Source organism: Fukomys damarensis, unplaced genomic scaffold, assembly GCF_012274545.1.
Source record: "Fukomys damarensis isolate Sample0158 unplaced genomic scaffold, DMR_v1.0_HiC HiC_scaffold_16, whole genome shotgun sequence".
Taxonomy (NCBI): Eukaryota; Metazoa; Chordata; class Mammalia; order Rodentia; family Bathyergidae; genus Fukomys; species Fukomys damarensis.
The window spans coordinates 344876-364005 of record NW_022900928.1 but is presented as its reverse complement, the minus strand read 5'-3'; the positions used below and the strand labels follow the sequence as shown (position 1 = coordinate 364005).

At 50.9% G+C, this 19130-nt stretch overlaps 1 protein-coding gene across 3 annotated transcripts; it reads left to right on the top strand.

Moving 5' to 3' along the window:
* Positions 1 to 5306: 5306 nt before the first annotated feature.
* Positions 5307 to 16472, top strand: Rnh1 (ribonuclease/angiogenin inhibitor 1). Of its 3 annotated transcripts, none has more exons than XM_010640323.3 (10): positions 5307 to 5458; positions 10960 to 11064; positions 12074 to 12244; positions 12555 to 12725; positions 13235 to 13405; positions 13483 to 13653; positions 13736 to 13906; positions 14113 to 14283; positions 15332 to 15502; positions 15588 to 16471. In XM_010640323.3, exons 2-10 carry the CDS (start codon positions 10979 to 10981, stop codon positions 15673 to 15675), a joined length of 1371 nt encoding a protein of 456 aa, XP_010638625.1. In that variant the 5' UTR covers positions 5307 to 5458; positions 10960 to 10978; the 3' UTR covers positions 15676 to 16471. The 3 variants fall into 3 exon arrangements, with proteins under 3 accessions (XP_010638625.1, XP_010638623.1, XP_010638624.1); XM_010640321.3 differs by lacking the exon at positions 5307 to 5458 and adding an exon at positions 5695 to 5914 and having other exon boundaries at positions 15588 to 16472; XM_010640322.3 differs by lacking the exon at positions 5307 to 5458 and adding an exon at positions 5980 to 6101 and having other exon boundaries at positions 15588 to 16472.
* The last annotated feature ends 2658 nt before the right edge of the window (positions 16473 to 19130 follow it).

Here is a 19130-nt window from a genome sequence, read left to right as displayed (position 1 = left end):
ATGGTGGTATGGTGGTACACACCTGTAATCCCAGCACTCGGGAGGCTGAGGCAGGAGGATCACTGTGAGTTTGAGAACAGCCTGGGCTACATAGAGAGCTCCAGGTCAATCTCAACTACATAGTGAGACCCTGTCTCGAAAAAACTTGAAAAAAATTTTTTTTGTATGTTTGAAATAATAATAAAGCTCAGGTGCATATCTGTCCACACAGAATCTACTGATTGGTATGGTTGATTTTTACTTTTCTTATTGTATTTGCATGCATTTTCTAAAAATTCCTCCTGGAATGTATATCATCTTATTTATTTATTTATGGTTAAGACAGGGTCTCACTATGCAGTCCAGGCTGGCCTCAAACTCTTGGCGATCCTCTTGTTTCAGCCTCGGGAGTGCTGGGATTACAGGCAAGCGCCACCATTTCCTGCTAGAATGCATGTCATTCTTATCTGAAAAGATGTTAAGGTTTTTTTTCGGGGGTGGGTGGGGATTGAACTCAGGATCTTACACCTGTGAGGCAGGTGCAGCGCCACTGAACTAAATCTCCGGCCCATGACTTTAGGGTTTTGATGAAAGTGATGTTTTATCATAAACAGCCTCACAGGACATGGGCAGGCTGGGTCTGGTTTTGTGTGGTTCTTTGCATTTTTCATTGTCATGCTCTGTGTAGGACTCAGCAGGGGCCAGGCCAGTTCTAGAATGTGGCCTTCTGCTCCTACTGTCTCGTCTGAAAGACCTGGGGGATTCTCCCAGGCGGTCTTTCTGGCCTCCCTGTGCCCCACGCGGACAGGCTGCTGCTGCGATCCCTGCTTTGCCCCAAGGGTCGTCTGCACGTGCTGCTAGCCGGCATCACCAGGCAGCGCAGCCGAGCCCAAGCTCAGAGGTTCCCTGTGCATTCACAGGCCACTGTTTAAATTCTGGTTCCTGCCTGTGCATTTAGCGCATGCATATCTACATCCCCAAATTATGAGAACTTAATAGATTCCTTACACAAGAGAACAAGTACTTCCACCATGTGCAGATACAGGGAGGTGTGCACACGCACACACGAATTCACGGCTGTGAGGCCTGGTGGCCATGCGTGGCCTTCAGCACTGCAAACTGGCTTAGCTGAGGGTAAAAGACTGTACATATGAAGCTTTTGGGGACTTAGCATGAAAATACTATGAAATTCATTAATTTTAACTATACTGATTAATGTGAAAATATTTTGATATATTGTCTTAAGTCAATATATATCATTAAGATTAGTTTCACTACTCCCCCACCCCCCACAGGGTCTTGCTGGCCTGGAAATTGAAACCCTTCCTCCTCAGCCTCCTGTGCAGGTAGGGTTACAGGTATACTTCACTACCCTTTAAGGTAGGTTCTATGGGTCAAACTCAGGCCTTGCAAATGTTAGGTAGCTACACCCCCAGCCCTCCGCTTGCTTATTAAAAAGAGCATTTCTCATAGCGTTTCTTGTTATTAGACACAGCACATTTGTTGCCTACGTTACATTTATATTCGAGTCCCTGGTCTAGAAAGAATGTTAATCATAGCAATCACAGTGCTATCACGTTACCCCCTAGGCTGTAGAGGTTGTGGTATTATTTTATCTGTATTTTCAAGTGTTATACAATAAATCTGTATTACTTGTAAAACAACTATGAGAGTGTAAAAGAAAATCATTTGTAGCCTTTTCTTTTTTCTTTTCGGTACTGGGGATCAAACTCAGGACTTTGCCCTGGAGGCAGGCAGCGGCATCACTGAGCTAAATCCCTGGTCCTCTAGCCTTTTTCAGAAGCAGGTTATTTTGGCGTTTCGCAGAATGCCTATGTCTCAGCATAGCACTGTGGGGCCATGAAGGGACACTAGCCTTCAGGCCATCTGGTCATTCAGCACCAATACAGGGCCATTCCTTGACTTCCTCTAGCATAGTGGACTGCATTTTTAAAATTATTGAGATTGTAGTTGAGTTTCTTCTAGCTTCTCATCCCTCAGGGCTGCTGTCAACCTGGGAATGTTCTGTCGGCTCCTTTGTGTATTCTTGTGTCCTGCAGGGAGCCTTGCACTTACCCTATGTGCAGTTTTTTACAGGGACATATTTCAACTCAAAAGACAGCTTTTTAAAAATTTTATTTATTTATTTTTTGGTACCAGGGATCGAACTCGGGTCCTTGTGTTTGCAAGGCAGGCAGCAGAACCACTGAACTAAATCCCCAGCCCAAAAGACAGCTTTTAAGGGGGATATATTTACTCTGTGCTGCCACTATGGAAATCAGTACAGAGATTTCACAAAAAAATAAAAACAAAGCTACTATAGGTCCCAGAAATACCGCTTCTTGGTGTACACAAGAAGGAATTAGGCAGCATACTATAGGTGTACTGCAGAGCCATATTTATTGCAGCAAAATTCACCAATGTCAAGAAATGGAATTAGCCTAGCTGCCCAACCACAGAAAATGTGGTATATATACACAGTGGGGTATTATTCAGCTTTAAAGAAATAGTAGGTTGTGTCATTTGCAGGAAAATGGATGGAACTGGAGATCATCGTGTTGAACAAAATAAGACCTAGAAAGGCAAGTATCATATCTTTCCCAATATGTGGGATTTTTTTTTTTAAAGGGCATGAAAGTAGAAGGGAAACTTATTATTAGAAAAGAACTATGTGGTGGCACATGCCTGTAACCCCAGCATTCTGGGAGGCTGAGACAGGAGGACTGCAAGTATTATTCCAGTATGGATAGCTTGGTGAGACTCTCTCAAAATAAAAAAATTGAAAGTGTTGGGCCAGGGATTTAGCTCAGTGGCACCGTGCCTGCCTCGGAAGCACAAGGTCCTGAGTTCATTCCCTGTACCCCTCCCCTCCAAAAAAGTGTGATGTAGTTCAGTGTGAAGGCCCTGGGTTCAGAGAGGGAATAAGGTTGGAGGAGAAACGTGAGAGTATTTGGAGGGATGAATCTGCTATGTTATGTGGATAAAAATGTTATAAACATTATGAAAATATCATTGAGGCCTATTATTTTACCTCTTTAAAATTGGTACATTCTTTTTTATTTTTCAAAACCAGGGATCAAACTCAGGAAACTTTTGCTTGCCAGGCAGGCACAGTGCCACTGAGCTGCCTCCCTGCTCCTTTCTAGGTACATTTTAGATGTACATAATGATAATGCTCATCACAGGGAATTTATACCTACATGATATGTCTTGCTCCTGTATTTCCCATTCCCCACCTTGTTTACTAAAGTTTTGCTTCCATTTTTTCTTGTCCTTTGTTTGCTGTCCCTTTTGCCCTCCCTGTTCCTGTCATTGGAGTATTTTTTTCCAATTTTCCAACATGTATCATATATTTTGTTTTTGTTTTTTGTGGTACCAGGGATCAAACTCTGGACCTTGCACTTGTGAGGCAGGTGGTAGCACCATTGAGCTAAATCCCTGGCCCTCTATATTACATTTTGGACCCTATATCCATGTTTGGTTTCTCACATAAGAGAAACAATGTGGTGTTTAAACATGTGTGTCTGATTTATTTCACTTAAGAGTATGTTCTCAAGGGCCGGGGATTTAGCTCAGTGGTTCCGCCGCCTGCCTTGCAAGCACAAGGACCCAAGTTCAATTCCCACTAGCAAAAAAAAAAAAAAAGGTGCATCCATTTAGCTAGAAATGTCTCAAGCTTATCCTTCTTTATGGCAGAGTAGTAATCCATTATATATATAAAAAAATCACATCTTCTTTATCCATTCATCAGTTGATGGGCATTAGGGTTGTGCTCAAGATTTGGCTATTACAAACTATGCCACTATAAACCTAGGTGTGCATATATCGCTTTTAATTCTTTCAGGGGACTAGCTGGGTCAAATGGAACCTCTAGTTTTGGTTTTTTTGAGAAATCGCCACACTGATTTCCACAGTGGTTGCACCAGTCTACATTCCCACCAGCAGTGGAAAAGGGTTCCTTTGAAAACTTTTATTTTGTAAAATTAATAGGCACTAATAAATATATTTTTAAAAGAAAAGGAATATATTTACAAAAGTAGGACAAAAGCCAGGCATGGGTGGTACACACCTATAATCCCAGCACTCTAAGATGTTGAAGCAGGAAGAATCACGAGTTGGAGCCCAGCCTGGGAAATTTAAGTAACTTAACAAGATCCTATCTAAAAATAAAAAAGGAGTGGGGAGTTAGCTCAGTGCAAAGGCCCTGGGTTTAATCCCCAGTACCGCAACAAAACAAAACAAAAGCATGACAGGATCAGGGACACTATGCAAGGAAACCTGGGACAAGATCGCTCCCACACACCTGCATGGTCTGCCTTCCCTGAATGGCCCGATAAATTCCTCAGCCACTCAGTCTCTTTTCTGTTAGTTACCAAGTGTCCATCTCAGAACATGGTAACAAGAATGGAAGACAGAGTAAAAACAATCCCCAAATGGTCCATTTCAGGACACAGGCACATAAAGGGGTGGGAGGCATGAGGGAGGGGCCCATGGGAAGAAGACAGGGTGGAAAGTAGCATTTCTGAGTCCCCCATGGGTCTGGATCATGGAGACTGAGCAATTGAGAGTCGGCACCTACCAAAGTGGGCAGGCGTGGCCCCCTCTGGGATGGAAAAACATGGGAGTGGGCCAGGGAGGCATGCCTTGTACCACAAAACAAAACAAAAATGAGAGGCAGGGGTGCTTCAGCGAACTCAAACTAGGACAGGAACCCTCACGGGGACAAGAGGTGGGGTTTGTGTGTGTGCTATTTTCAGGCCTCAGCTCTTGACCTGTTAGGCACTAAAAGTGCAGGTACACATCTCTTTTTCCAGTCATTCCTCGCTAAGAATGTAAGGAATGTGTACTCCCTCCCTTTATGCCCTAAGCTTTTTCACAAGACTAGGTGCAGTAACTGGGGAGTAAAAACAGCTGCTGATCCATGTCTTACATTAGGAGAAAATCCTGTAAAACATGAAGTCTCAATAAAAAGTTTTTTCCTTCACCTTAAGAAAACTGCAAAAAACAAGTGTAGGCCACTGTGGTATAGAACGGTGACATGAAACTAGAACATTTTGCCAGCTTTTCCGAAAAACGTATTTTTTTGGAGGACAGGAGAGGGTAGTCCGTGTGGTGTCCAGCGACAAACCCAGAGCACCATGGCGCGCCGAGCACTGCAGGGAGCTTCGGGTTGGCTTCTGTAGCCCGCGTGGCGCTGATCTCGGTCCCAAGCAGCACAGAGAACTTTGGGACCCAGGTCAGCTAGGGCCGGGCCAGGACCCTAGCCCTTTTCTCGGGCCCACCCACCGGTCCACGTGGCCACGCCCACTGCCGCCCTGGAAGCGAGGATGGGCCTAGATGGGCCCCGCCCCTCGGTCGCGCCGCGCCCAACACTGTCCACGGGAGAGCTCTCCCCTCTCGGCAGTCCACTCCCTCCAGTACGCAGTCAGCTGTTTCGTTCCCGGTCTCCAGGCCCGTGACAGCCCCTGGTCGCCTCGAGGTAGGTGCCTTGCACTGCGCTAGCAGTGTCCAGACAGATGTCCCACTGGCTCGGGCAGCCCTTATCGCCGCTGGCCTCGGGAACTTCATTTGGATGCACTCGGGCGCTTCTGCAGGCTTTGCTGCAGGGGCGAGACGAACACTCCGGCCGGCCCAGCCCGCAGAGGCGATTGCGCCGTCCAGCGCAATTGGGAGTGCCCCGCGAGGCGCGCTGGGAGTCCCGGCTGCGGTGGCTGCGGTCTGCGCCTGCGCGATGGGCGCCTGCGCGTGCGTGACTTAGTCGGCTCGCTATGCCTCCACTCTTCTTCCGCTGGGGTCTAGCAAGCGACCAAATTCTGGCCGTGCCGGCAAAACTCTTCTCCCGGAGAAAAGCAACCCTTGTCACCCTCCATCCGACACCCCAGGATGGGCAGAGAGCAGTACACCGGATCCCCCTCCAGTACGCTAGGGAACAGAGGTGGGCCTCTGTGCTGCAAGGTGCGAGGTGGAGGAGCGCTCCGCTGGCGGCGCGACGGCGCTGAGCCGGGATGCCTCCGCGACGAGGAGGGGAGGCCGCCTTTTGCGGGGACCCTGGAGACCTGGAGGCGTAGGCCCTGGGGAGGAGGGACTCGTCACACCAACTGCGGCGTGTGGATGTCGCAAGGGTAGGCTGAAAAGGAGCCAGGGCTCCAGGCTGTCTATGGCGTTGCTATGGAAACAGCCAGGGGCGCCACGTGGTTGCGGGAATAGCTGTTGGGTCTCTGCCCAGTTCAGGTTCGGTTTTGTAGTGTCCAAGAGGGACTTTACAACGGGGCAGGCGCCCTGTGAGAGTAGTGGAAACCCTGAAAAATCAGAAAGTAATCTAAAAGTCCTCTTGCAGAGACTGGTTGAGTCAATTGAATCAGTGTGGCCTTTGAAAATGACACAGTGTATCTTTTAAATAAAGGTTATTAGAAGAGTTGTGACAAGTTCACTTGTTGCTATTACAAAATTGCCGTAGATTTGCTGTCTTAGGCCTCTCACCGGAAGTCCAGATAAGTCTTGGGTCAAAATGAAATTGTTGTGGGCTGGGATTTTAGCTCAGAGGCACCGCGCCTACCTCACAAGTGCGAGGTCCTGAGTTCAATCCCCGGTACTAGGCAAAAAATAAAAATAAAGCTCCACTTTAGGGCCTAGGATTTAGCTCAGTGGCACTGCGCCTGCCTTGCAAGTGCGAGGTCCTGAGTTCAATCTCCGGAACAAAAAGAAAAAGAAAAGTAAAAGAAGGTGTTGGTTGGGGCTAGTTCCTTCTGGAGGCTTTAAAGGAGAATCAGCTCCTGCCTTTTACAGTGTCTTATTTTTTGTTTTTGGGACAGGGTTTCTAGTTCAAGCTGGCCTTGAACTCAGTATGTAGCCCAGGCTGGCCGTGGCCATTGTCCTGTTTCAGCCTCCTGAGTGTTGGGATTACCGGCCTGGTGGCACCTTCTTATAAGTACTCTCATGATGACACCATATCCACCTAGACAACTTGGGGGTATTACCTTGTGTCAGCAGCCACCTTGAGGTGGCTGGAGCGCAGGACACACAAAGTGCTTCTCTCCTCACTCACCCCTCCTTCCTCTCTTCTCCTCCTCCTCAGGCTGCCTAGCCTCTGCCAGAAGCCCAGCAGCACCTCATCTTGCGTCAGGGGCGGGGAGGCACTCACTTTTCACAGTTTGTCCTGAGCAGCTTCAGGGGGCTGGCTGTGCACACTCGAGGGTGGGTAGGGTGGGCCCTCTGCCCAGCCACCTGCCTGGCCAGACACTCAGGACCCCACGATGGTGACCCCTACCCCATCTGGAGGCACCCAGCAAGCCAGAGCAATGAGCAAGGGCTGGTCTGGCCAAAATTGTTTTCCCCAAATGGAGTAGCTTTATACCTTAAAACCCAAAATAACTGGTTCACCCTTCCTGTCACCTGACTCCTGAGTCCCCATCTGCACTGTGCTGTCCCCACAGCTATGAAATTAGGCGAGGCCTGAAGTGACCGTGGGAACGTTTTGCCTGCCTATCTACCTGCAGAGCTGACTGTGTCCAGGCTGGGGCTCACCTTCTGCCCTCTTTTCTTTCATGCCAGCATGCAGGAGTCCTGTGTGGGGAAAGTAATTCCCAAGCTGTTAGATGTCAGATATGACAAGTCTGTGTCTTCCCAATACCCAGGAAGGGATTTTGAGGGCTAAGGAGGTTAAGAGTAGGAAGGGTTTACTGAGAGAAAGCTCCTAAGAGACTGGAGGGGTCCTGAAACTGGGTTGCAGCTGAAGTTCTTTATTCAAGGATATTTTATGCAGCAAAATCACAATCTGGGAACAAAATGAGTAGCTATGGGTGAAACCACACTCAACCTGAAGGATTACAAGTATAGCCGCTTAGCTAGCATCGATCAAAAAGGGAAGCAGGGCAGTGAAGCACGGGTACACGGCAAGTGTCACTGACTTTAGCTTATCTCTAACTTGTAACAGAGCAGAGGCATTTCTGGAAAGGGATGAGCATGTGGATTAGGGTGTCCTGGTTGCCACATATGTGTCTGGTGCCCACCTGGACCCACTGGACTAGGTGGTGCTAACTCCAGTAGGATCTTGAGCTGCTGTTTATCTCTGGGCAGGCCTACAGCCCCTGACCATTGTGGCTCCACATTGAGGCCTGGCTCTTTTCAGATGCACCAGCAGCCACAGTCTTGGTGTTACTGTTTTGGACATCCTCTCTGGCTGCCTGTAAATTTCCATCTCATTGAGCTGTGTATGCTAGTTCCACCTTGTTTAAGGTCTGTGAGGGATGAGGCCTAGCTAGAGCTGTGCTCGACATACAGTAGGTGCTCAGTGAGTTGTTGGATGGAGGATGCACGTGCATGCTGGAGCAGGGCTGGGTCCCTAGGAGGTGACCTCTCTCCAGGTTCTCCATGGCCCCGGCAAGCTTGCTCTATGTTTTTTTTTTTTTTTTTGGTACCAGGGATTGAACTTGGGACCTTGTGCTTGCGAAGCAGGTGGCGGAACCATTGAGCTAAATCCCGGCCCCATGTTGTACATGCATAAGAAACGTAACAGTGTCCTTTTGCTGATCTCTCCCTGCCAGTCATAGTGTGTTAGAAATTATTTAACCATTTCCTCACTGGTAGACATTTAGACCGTGTCTGGGTTTGGATAATTGCAGAATGTTGTGCAAACACATTGTGATCCTTGTCCTGAGCCTGTGTGTGAATGTACCTTTTGAATGGCAGGTGGGAATGTGTGCTGTTTCACACTAGCCAAATTACTCTCCGAGAAGCCTCATGGTCATACCTATTCCAAAGCAGCCAGCAAATACTTCACAGTCATTTCCGTGGTTTTGGTCTGGCAGCAAAAGGCTGTCTGGGCCTTGTTACTTGTGTTCTGGAGAATTCCCGGAGTTTGCCCCAGGGTGGCAGGCAGGAGGGGCTCCAGCAGGTGAAGTGAAGGGGAGCCCAGCTGGCCAAAGTGAGACTGATGGCTCGTGGCAGCTGGGCCTCCCTACTCTGGAGCCCCCAACCCAGGTGGAAAGGACAGCAGTGGCTTGGACCTTGGTTGGCGGGCATCATGTGAGCAGCTGGTAATGGCCAAGGGCGCCGGGCTGGCCTGGCATGTTTTTCTCAGGTCCCTTTCTGGCTCTCTTAATACATGGCGAAGCGTCTGGACAAGGTTCGAAGGGATCTGAAAAGGTGGAGGTGGGCTGCCGGGGGCCCCCTGTGCATGGCCTGTTTCTTCTCAGGGTGACCCTATGGCACCCTGTTCCCTCCAAGGATCTGAGGTCTGGCTGCCCGGCTGCCCCTCTGTTGAGCCCTGCAGTTGTGGGCGGGCAGACGCACCCCTCCCCAGTGGGTCACCAGCAGCCTGTCCTCAGCCTGGGAAGGCTCCTTCTGACCCCAGGCTGGCCATGCCTGTGGGCCTCCTGAACATAGAGGAAGGTAGATGCTGTGTTTTGGGGATCAGTACAGGTTTTCATGGGATTTCCAAAATAAGTGAGTCACAGAGGTTGAGAAGCCACCCTGATATCCCTAGGAAATACATTGGGATTCAGCTGTCATGCCTGTTCCCCACACATCCCCATCCTGTGATCTTCATTGCAGGAGAGCTGGACAACCGAGCTCTGTGTCCTGGGGGGACTGACGCCAGGGTGTTCCCTTTCAGTGTAGCCTACACTGGGGAGGGGAGTGCTGCAGCTGGAGGTCCTCAGGTGGCTCCTCCAGCCACCGAGGGCCTTTACTTGGCCCCCAGCTGGCCAGGCAGGGCTGGTTTTGCTCACTTCCTCTGCCCAGGGCCAGGCATGAGTCTTGGTTCCTTCATCCATGAGGTGGCGCTGTGACCACCACGAGTTTCTCTGCTCTTGCTTCAGTTTCCCCTGGACTGTGTCCTCCTGCTTGGCACAAAGGGGCCTTGTCCCTGCTGGGCGGCCTGAGCCAGACCTGGGAAGGAGGCCCCTTCAGTAAGGCTGTGCCAGCCAAGGCTGGCCACCAACAGGAGTGAGCCATTTTCAGGAGCTGCCCAGGGATGTGTCAGCCTGTTGCACAACCTCTGTAGAGGTCAGCCACCCATCACTTGTGGGAGAGAAATGTGCTGGGCCTTCTGTGGCTCTTGAAAGGCACCCAGCTGCTGCCCCACCCAGAGCTAATGGCATGCGCACTTCTTCCAGGGTGCCTTTCGGTCTGGCTGTGTGCTACTTCCAGCTGGTCTGCTTGGCAGATGCTCAGGAAATGTGTGGGGCTGTGTGTGGGTGTCTGTTCCCCAGGCGTGACTTCCCTTTTCCCCAGGGCAAGTATGTGCTGTGCTCCTGGTCTCAGGACCTCAGCAGCCACTATCCATAATAGTGGCTACCTTGTTTATTCAGGCTCTGTGCCTTCCCTGTCAGGTTTCAGGGCCTGGGACCTGAGCCTGTCCCGGCCTGGCCAGCACAGGGCTTGTTCCCAGCCTAGCTGACAGCTTGCCACACCCCTGGACTGGGCCTGGGCAGCCCAACACTGGGAAGACAGGGAGTGCTCAGTTCCCAGAGGAGTTATGTAAGGAGGCATCTGAGGGCCCTGGATTTGGGGGTCCTGGGAGAGTGGGGCTGTGATGCTGCCTGCCAGTCTAGCCTGTGCTCAGCACAGGATGGGTTGGGTGGACAGCAGTGGCTTTTACAGCCAGCCTGGGCTTCCTGTTGGGGTTCCCTGGCCACCCATATTCCCATCCTTGCTCAAGTAGACAAGAGGCGGGGACTCCCCAGGCCAGACCTGCTGATCCGCTGTCTCTCAGACAGTGTGGCTGGAGGCCTCTGTGCCCCACATCTGTGTTGCCCAAGCTTTGCTGCCTGTGGCGGAGCCTGTGGGTGCAGCACCCCTCATCAGCTCCTAGAGACCAAGTGGCCAGGCTCAGGAAAGGAGGCAGAACAGGTCCTTCCTTTCTAGGAGAGGCTGGGCCCTTCCCACACAGTGCCCCTTGTCCTGTGTGGCATCCAAATATGTGGCCTACCGAGCTGTGAGAGTTTGATAAGAGCTCTGTTCCCTCTGCCTCCTGCCCAGACGACACCGTGTACTCACCATGAGTCTTGACATCCGCTGCGAGCAGCTGAATGATGCGAGGTGGATAGAGCTTCTGCCTTTGATCCAGCAGCACCAAGTGGTCAGGTATGGGCAGCTGGGTCATTATGAGGGGTTGGGCACAGATTTGAGGGGGCTCACTGAACTGCAGAAACTCAGTGTTCATGGCACATGGTGTGAAGTGTTATTCTTATGTGTTGTTTTTAACCTTTAAAAAACTTAAAAATCATTGGAGCCGGGCATGGTGGTACATATGTTTATCCTAGCATGCTGGAGGCTGAGGCAGGAGGATTGCCATGAGTTTGAGGCCAGCCTGAATTACATAGTGAGACCATCTTAAAAAACATAAAAACTACTGGGGATGTAGTTCAGGGGCAGAGCACCTGACTGGCATGCATGCACATGTGGGTTCCATCCCTGCAAAGTCACGTTTATGTAGATGTGCATATGTTTGTTTGTGTGTGTACATGTTTATATGAGTACATCTATAGATCCATGTTTATGTGCATGTGTATGTATATATACACGCATGTCTGTACATACATATTGATATGTGTACATGGACATGTCTGTGCACTCATGTGCACCCGTATTTGTGTTCATGCACAGTTGCTGCTAGTTTCAGCCTCCTCGGTGGCTCTGTCTGAAGTCATTGTAGCAGGGCATTTTGTTATTCCTTCATTGCCTCTACTTTATCAACCATCTTCTGTGATAAGAGATGGCTTTCTTCCCACCCGTTGGTTCACATGTTCATGTTCATGCGTGGACTTGAGGTACAGCCCCCCTGCCCACTGGGAACTGTCAGCTCATGTGTGCCCTAGAGCTGCTGTCACTCTGAGCGCAGCCTCGTGGTCATCACCTGGCACAGGTTTGCCCCTCCTACAGACACACAGGAACTGTGTGTTCCACAAAAGCCTAGAGAACATGACAACCCCACACGTGTCCATTCCTGCTCTCTTCTGTGTTGTATTTTAAGTGTCATCATTAGAGATCACCCTTCGATCTACAGGCTGACGGGTCTCAGCCTGAGGTGTGAGAGGGTCACTGGGACCGAGACCAGTGCTGTCCCACCGTGACCCTGAGGGTCTGTCCCCAGGCTGGAGGACTGTGGTCTCACAGAGGGACGGTGCAAAGACATCAGCACTGCGCTGCGGGCCAACTCGGCCCTGACAGAGCTCAGCTTGCGCACCAATGAGCTGGGGGACGCCGGTGTGTGCCTGGTGCTGCAAGGCCTGCAGAGCTCCACATGCAAGGTCCAGAATCTCAGGTGAGGCCTGGTGCAGGCTTCTGGGCAGCCAGGCGGGGGCATGAGACCTTCCAGGGGCAGCTGCAGGGTGTGGATGGCATTCACAGGCATTCCCTTGTTCCAGCCAGAGGCACACAGGTAAGGTGGCCTCTGTGTGGCCCTTGTCGCGGGCTGTTCCCACCCAAGGAAGGGTCTGGCTCACGGCTCCTGTGCCCTCTTACTTCATCCTGGAGACATGGGGTGCTGTCAGAAGAGTGTGGATACCATCTTCTGCAGGGTACTTCTTGGGGCTCTGGTGGGTGTGGGGGCCACTAAAAACCTCCTTCTTCAGCCTGCAGAACTGTGGCCTGTCGGAGACTGGCTGCCATGTGCTGGCCAGTGTGTTGCGCTGTACTCCCACCCTGCGAGAGCTGCATCTCAGCGACAACCCCCTGGGAGATACAGGCCTGAGGCTGCTCTCCGAGGGACTCCTGGACCCCCAGAGCTGCCTGGAGAAGCTGGAGTGAGTGTCTCAAGGGGGTTCTGGCCTCCCTCCAGCCCCACCTGGCCCCAAGCTGGGTACATGTACAGCCTCAGCACGGTGGCCCCCAGAGCTGATGGGCAGGCAGGGCCCCAGGGGCCTTTAGGTGTTCTGCCTCAGGGTTCTGAGTGTCCCCTTGGCAAGGGGCTGGCCACTTGCTGGACATGACATGAGAACAGCTACACCTAGTATGATTTGGGGGTCACCAGGATGACAGCGTAACGCAGAGGGCCTGCCCACGGGGCCATTTCCTTTCTGCTGGGTCCTGGGAGTCCCAGGGTGTTAGTTGAATTCGCAGGGTGTTTCCTGAAGGAATGCCCAGCATGTCTGGAGGCTCTGGGCACTCATGGTCCTGACATGAGGTCCTGGCCCCAGGATGGAGTGGGTAGGAGGTTTTGGAGGGTTGGGAGAGGAGACAGACAGCAGCAGACCTTGCACCTCCCTGATTCCATGGGGCCCATGGGGTGCCCTGAGACCCTGCCCACCCCCAGGCTGGAGTCCTGCAACCTCTCGGCTGCTAGCTGTGAGCCTCTGGCCGCTATACTGAGGGCCAAACCCAACTTCAAGGAGTTGGTGTTGAGCAACAATTGCATCCAGGAGGCTGGCATCCGTGTGCTCTGCGGGGGCCTGAAGGACTCTACCTGTCTGCTAGAGATGCTCAGGTATGCATTGGGCCTTAAGGATGGAGGGGTGGAGCTGGGGGATCAGGGCTCCCCTCAGGTATGGTGTCTGTCCCCAGGCTAGATAACTGTGGTGTCACATCAGCCAACTGCAAAGATCTAGGTGATGTTGTAGCTGCCAAGCCCTCCCTGCAGGAGCTGGACCTGGGCGGCAACAGGCTGGGTGATGTGGGCATCGTAGCACTGTGCCCAGGGCTGCTGCACCCCAACTCCAGGCTCAGGAAGCTGTGGTGAGTTGGCACCCTAACAAGGGCGGGTGGCAGCTGTGTCCCTGTCTTGTCTTGGACCTCACAGAACATCGATGTCCTACAGGCTCTGGGAGTGTGACATCACTGCTGAGGGCTGCAGGGACCTGTGCCAGGTTCTCAGGGCCAAGCAGAGCCTGAAGGCGCTCAGCCTAATGCTCAACGAGCTGGGGAACGAGGGTGCCCGGCTGCTATGTGAGGCCTTGCAGGAGCCCAGCTGCCAGCTGGAGTGTCTGTGGTGAGAGTGAGGGCAAGCCCTTTGCCAGGACAGTGGTACCCACACAGGGTGCCAAGGGGACCTTAGTGCAGTGTGGAGAGAAGCTAGGGGCCCACGAGGGGGCGCCTGGTGGGGACTGGGAAAGAGGGTGAGTCCCAAAGACAGGGTCTGGGGGAGAGGGCAGTTGCAGTCCAGGCCAGCCAGGCCCTGCCGTGTCTGTCCTGCAGGGTGAGGGTCTGCAGCCTCACAGACACCTGCTGCCCCCACTTTCGCGTGATGCTGGCACAGAACAAGTTTCTCACGGAGCTACAGTTGGGTGAGAACAAGTTGGGTGACACCGGCGTGCAGGAGCTCTGTGAGGGCCTAGGCCAGCCGGGTTCTGTGCTGCGGGTGCTCGGGTGAGTGCGTGCATGCAGGTCCCAGCTCACAGACCCTGAGGTCTTCAGGGTCAGCCTGGCAGCTTTGGGTGGCGGGGTGGATGATGCCAGAGCCCCTGCCACCATCCCCATCAGAACCCTGGGATTGTGACTTTTGACCCACCCATTTTGCTGAGCACATTCTAGCAGATTTCCAAGAGGGTTTCTGCAGCACTGTGTCCTATGCTGCCCTGGCCACTTAGTGCTGCTCTTTAGCTCCCAGGGAGGGCTCTGTTGTCCTTGATATATGCCCTTTCCCTGGCAGCCTTTACAGATCTGACTTTGTGTTCTGGGACTTGGTGTGTCTCACCTTGGTGTGGGTCTTGGTCCTGAGGATTGTGCTCTTATGTCTTGTTTCTTTTTTTTCGAGGGCCCAGGAGTCTTCCCTTGGGTCTCAGGGGCTGGCCCTCTAGCATCTTGTCCCTATTTTTTTCTTCTCCTAGTTTTTATTTTTGGAGATTTCTCATTTTCCAGCCAGTTTACGGAGCCTTTCCTTTCTGCTTTCCAGTGTTTGTTATCTGGTTTCCAGTCTGTCTCCTGGGGATGGCTTTCCTTGATCCTGGCATCCTGGGCAGTGGGAGGGGTTGGACTGGGCAGCCTGGACTACACCCTTGCAGTCTCCTGCCCAGGGGTCACAGTCCTGGCTGCTAAAGCTGTGGGACCTTTGGAGCCAGGTGGAAAAGCAGCAGATGGCCAGCCACCACTGCTCACGAGGAAGGGATCCTGCAGCTGCCCACCTCCATCTTGAGACAGCTGGTGTGGCTCTGTACCATCTAGTGCCAGGGCTGCCTTGGGCCTGCCCTAGTGAGAATGGGTGCTGTGTCTGCCCACCACCCTTCCTCTGGAGTTTGCCCTGCCCCCTCCCATCTCCCCTGGACTGGAGAACAGTCCCCCCGGTCTTAACTTGCCACATGTGGGCATATTTCAGTTTTTGGGCATCATGGGTGTCAGCTTTACCATCACAGTGTGGTGGCAGCACAGGGCAATCCATCTGCTGGTCTTGTCCTGACTCCTCCTGCTCACTGCACAGGCTAGGGGACTGTGACTTGACTGACAATAGCTGCAGCAACCTGGCCTCAGTCCTGTTGGCCAGCTGCAGCCTGCGGGAGCTGGACCTCAGCAACAATGGCCTGGGGGACCCAGGCGTCTTGCAGCTGGTGGAGAGCCTCCGGCAGCCCGGCTGCATACTGGAGTGCCTGCTGTGAGTGATGCTGGCATTGGGGGCGAGTGTGGGGGACCTGAGGGCACTGGCAGGTGTGGAAATGCCCATTCCCTCCTGCTTGCAGCCTCTTCGATGTCTACCTGAGTGATGGGGTGAATGACCAGCTGCAGGCTCTGGAGGAGGAGAAGCCGTCCCTGAGGATCATCTCTTGAGGCCCCCCTTTTGCAGGCACCCAGAATCTGTTCCCTGGACATCAAGTCTGGTCCATACCACTAACCAGCTCCCTGGGGCCTCCTCCATGGATGTTCTGGCAGTGATTGGATAGATATACTGTGCAATCTACTTTTTATGATTATTAAAGGGCTTTGTTGTCAGATAGGGTCCTGTCTTTCCTTGTGGTCCCTGGGCAGCTCTGTGTGCACCCTCTGGCTTAACAGATCAGTAGTGCATCAGCTTGCAGCACCACGTCGTCCTGCTGAGACCAGTTCAAGTCCCCATGGATGTGGCTCCCACAAGGACTGTGAGCTCCTGGGGCTGCCACAGCCCACGGGTAGCAAGACAGGTCTTCCAGTGACCTGTCACCTTTGCCACATGTCTCTAGACAGGAAGCATATGTCCTGCCCACTCTGGGCAGTGCCCAGCGTAATTCTGAAGGACAGTTCCATACACTGAAATCTAAGAGGGCTGGAATCAAGGCCCAGGGTTCCACCTGTCACGCTCACACACAATCTCAATCCCAACATTCACCATCTCTAAAGATAAAACCTCCAGTGTTGAAATCCTGAAATCTGAAACCTCCAAAGTAGCATTCTCTGAAAAGGAAGGCTGAGGGAAGGATAGAATGCAAAATTCTAGACTGTGGGTGTCCAAACTTTTGGCTTACCAGGGTCACACTGAGTGAAGAGGAACTTTTCTTGGGCAACATAGAAAATACACAATACAGTTAATATATAGGAGTAACAAAATTTCCTTTATTCTTTTTTGTTTTTGTTTTTTTGGATTTTTGAAACAGGGTTTCACTGTGTAGTGGAGACTGACCTGGAACTCACTATGTAGCCCAGACTGGTCTCGAAGTCACAGCGATCCTCCTGCCTCAGCCTCCCGAGTGAAGAGATTACAGGTGTGTGCCACCATGCCCGGCTCTATTTTGTCTTTTTTGGAACATAGGGTCTAGCTATGTAGTTTGGGCTGGCCTTGAACTCACTATGTAGTCCAGGCAGGCCTTGAAGTCATGGCAGTCCTGCCTCAGCCTCCTAAATACTGGGATTACAGGTGTGCGGCACCATGCCTGGCTAACTTTATTCTGAAATACTTTTACTGAAGTATTTTAAAAAGAGGGTGATACAAGAATAGAGGTTAGACACCATCTAAAGATTCTGGTGATGTGACAGGGCAACCATGTAGACTTCAATTTGGGCTGGGGATTTAACTCAGTGGCACTGTGCCTGCCTCACAAGTGCAAGGTCCTGAGTTTGATCCCAGGTACTGCAAACAAAAAGCCAAAGACTTCAGTTTTAAAACATTATCTCATAGTTGCAAGCAGAAGACTGAAAGTAGATTCCCATCTCTCCCTGGTCATAAACAACTCAAAATGAATTAAAAGCCTAAACGTAAGACCTGAAGCCATGGAACTGCTAGAAGAAAGCAGGAGAAATGCTTCAAGACACTGGAATGTGCTACTCTTTTTTGGATATGACCAAAAGAAACAAAAGCAAAAATGGACAAATAGGATTACACCAAACTAAAAAGCTGCACAGTAAAGGAAACAACCAGGGTGAAGATACAACTAGGGAATGGGAGAACACTTGCAAGCTATGCACCTGACCTGGATTATACTCAGAATATTAAGGGACTCAAAAAAAGCTCTACAGCTGGGGATGCAGCTCAGTGGTACCACACTTGCCTGGCAAGCGCAAGGTCTTGCGTTTGATTCCTGGTACTGGAAGAAAAAACAAGCAAACGATAGGACAGATATTTTAAAAAGGGGCCAGGGATTTAGCTCAGAGGCAGTGTGAGGTCCTGAGTTCCATCCCTAGTACCTCACAAATGGCAAACAGGTGTATGAAGTGTTCAATGTCACTGCAGTTCAAAACAGGTGTCACCTCACTGCAGCAAGAACCATTATCCAAAAGACAAAAGATAATGTGTATGAGCCAGAGTATGGAGAATATTCACTGTTCGTGGGAATATAAATTAGTGCAGGCATTTTGAAAACTGGTATGATAGATATTCCTCAGAACAGTATAAACATGTAACATATGGCCCAGCAATCCCATACTGGGTATATATCCAGAAGAAATAAATTATGTTGAAGCGAGAGCTGTACTCTGTTTATAGCCAAGAAATGGAAACAAGCTGTCCATCAACTGACAAATGGGAAAGCAAAAGCGACACACACACAGTAAGGCATGTTACTCAATCACCAAAATGAAATTCAGTGGAATGAACTGGTCTCCCTTGTGGAACCTAGAACAACTGATCTCAAAATTGGGAGGGGAACGGTGGTTCCCACAGACTGGGAGCATGGGGTGAGGGTAGAGCTTGGCAGATAGATAAGCTGTAGTTGCTGCTGCACAGCAGGGTGACTATGGATGATAGTGTACTCACAACTCCCAGCTAGAGGACAGGTTTGTGAGTCCTCTCACCACAGAGAAATGAACAGAGATGAGCCTGCCCTGACTGGAACATTATGCATTGTATATGTGTGTCCAAACATTGTTCATGGTTACCATAAATACTTGTTTTTGTCAATTAAAAATATTTCTTGAACTCAAATCATTTGTCCACATTGGCAACCCTCTTAGCTGATGCAGTTCTAGCTCTTAACTGAATCAAAGCTGCATTTGCCTGAAGCGGACAGTGAAGTTACTGGTTCAAAAAGAATCGGAGAACCCTTGCTCAGCGGGAAGAGACACACGATGTTGCTGCCCCATTGCCTATCGTGCCCCGCCCAGGCTGCTTGTGCTGAATGCACTGTGGGACCATTCTCCCATACTCGGGACAACAGAGTGGCTCAGAGGATGAGAATGCTTCGGCTGTGTACATCAGACTGGAGAGTGATTAGGAAGAGAGCAGCACTATGTAGAAAGTGGAGGTGACCCTCTCTCCGAGGACAGCCCTGCCCTAAAGAAAAACAGCTCTTCATCAACACGGCTTCACATGCAGCAAAGGACTGAGTCAGCAGCCCCAAGGACCATCTCTGCACCACTCCTGGTCCTCCTTGAAATACATTTTCTTTTACATTGGACTCAATTTTCCCTACTAAATGACCAGCATTATTTTCACAATTTGCTATGATATATATTTCATTGTTGCATAATTTACAACAGCACAGGTATAAATCATGTATTTGATTCGATAAAAATGCATTACCACAATGCTGATTCTGAAAATGTTATTCTAACACAGCTGGGCATGGCGGTGCACATCTGTAATCTCAACATTCATGAGGCTGAGGCTGGAGGATTGCTGTGAGCTCAAGGCCAGCCTGGGTTACATGTAAGTTCAGGAGCAGCCTGAACAAGAAAACACAGCCAGACATAGTGGCGCATGCCTGCAATCCCAGGACTTGGGAGGTAGAGGCAGGAAGATTGCTATGACTTCAAGGCCAGCCTGGGCTACATAATGAGTTCGAGCCCAGCCTGAAATACACGTGAGACTGTCTTAA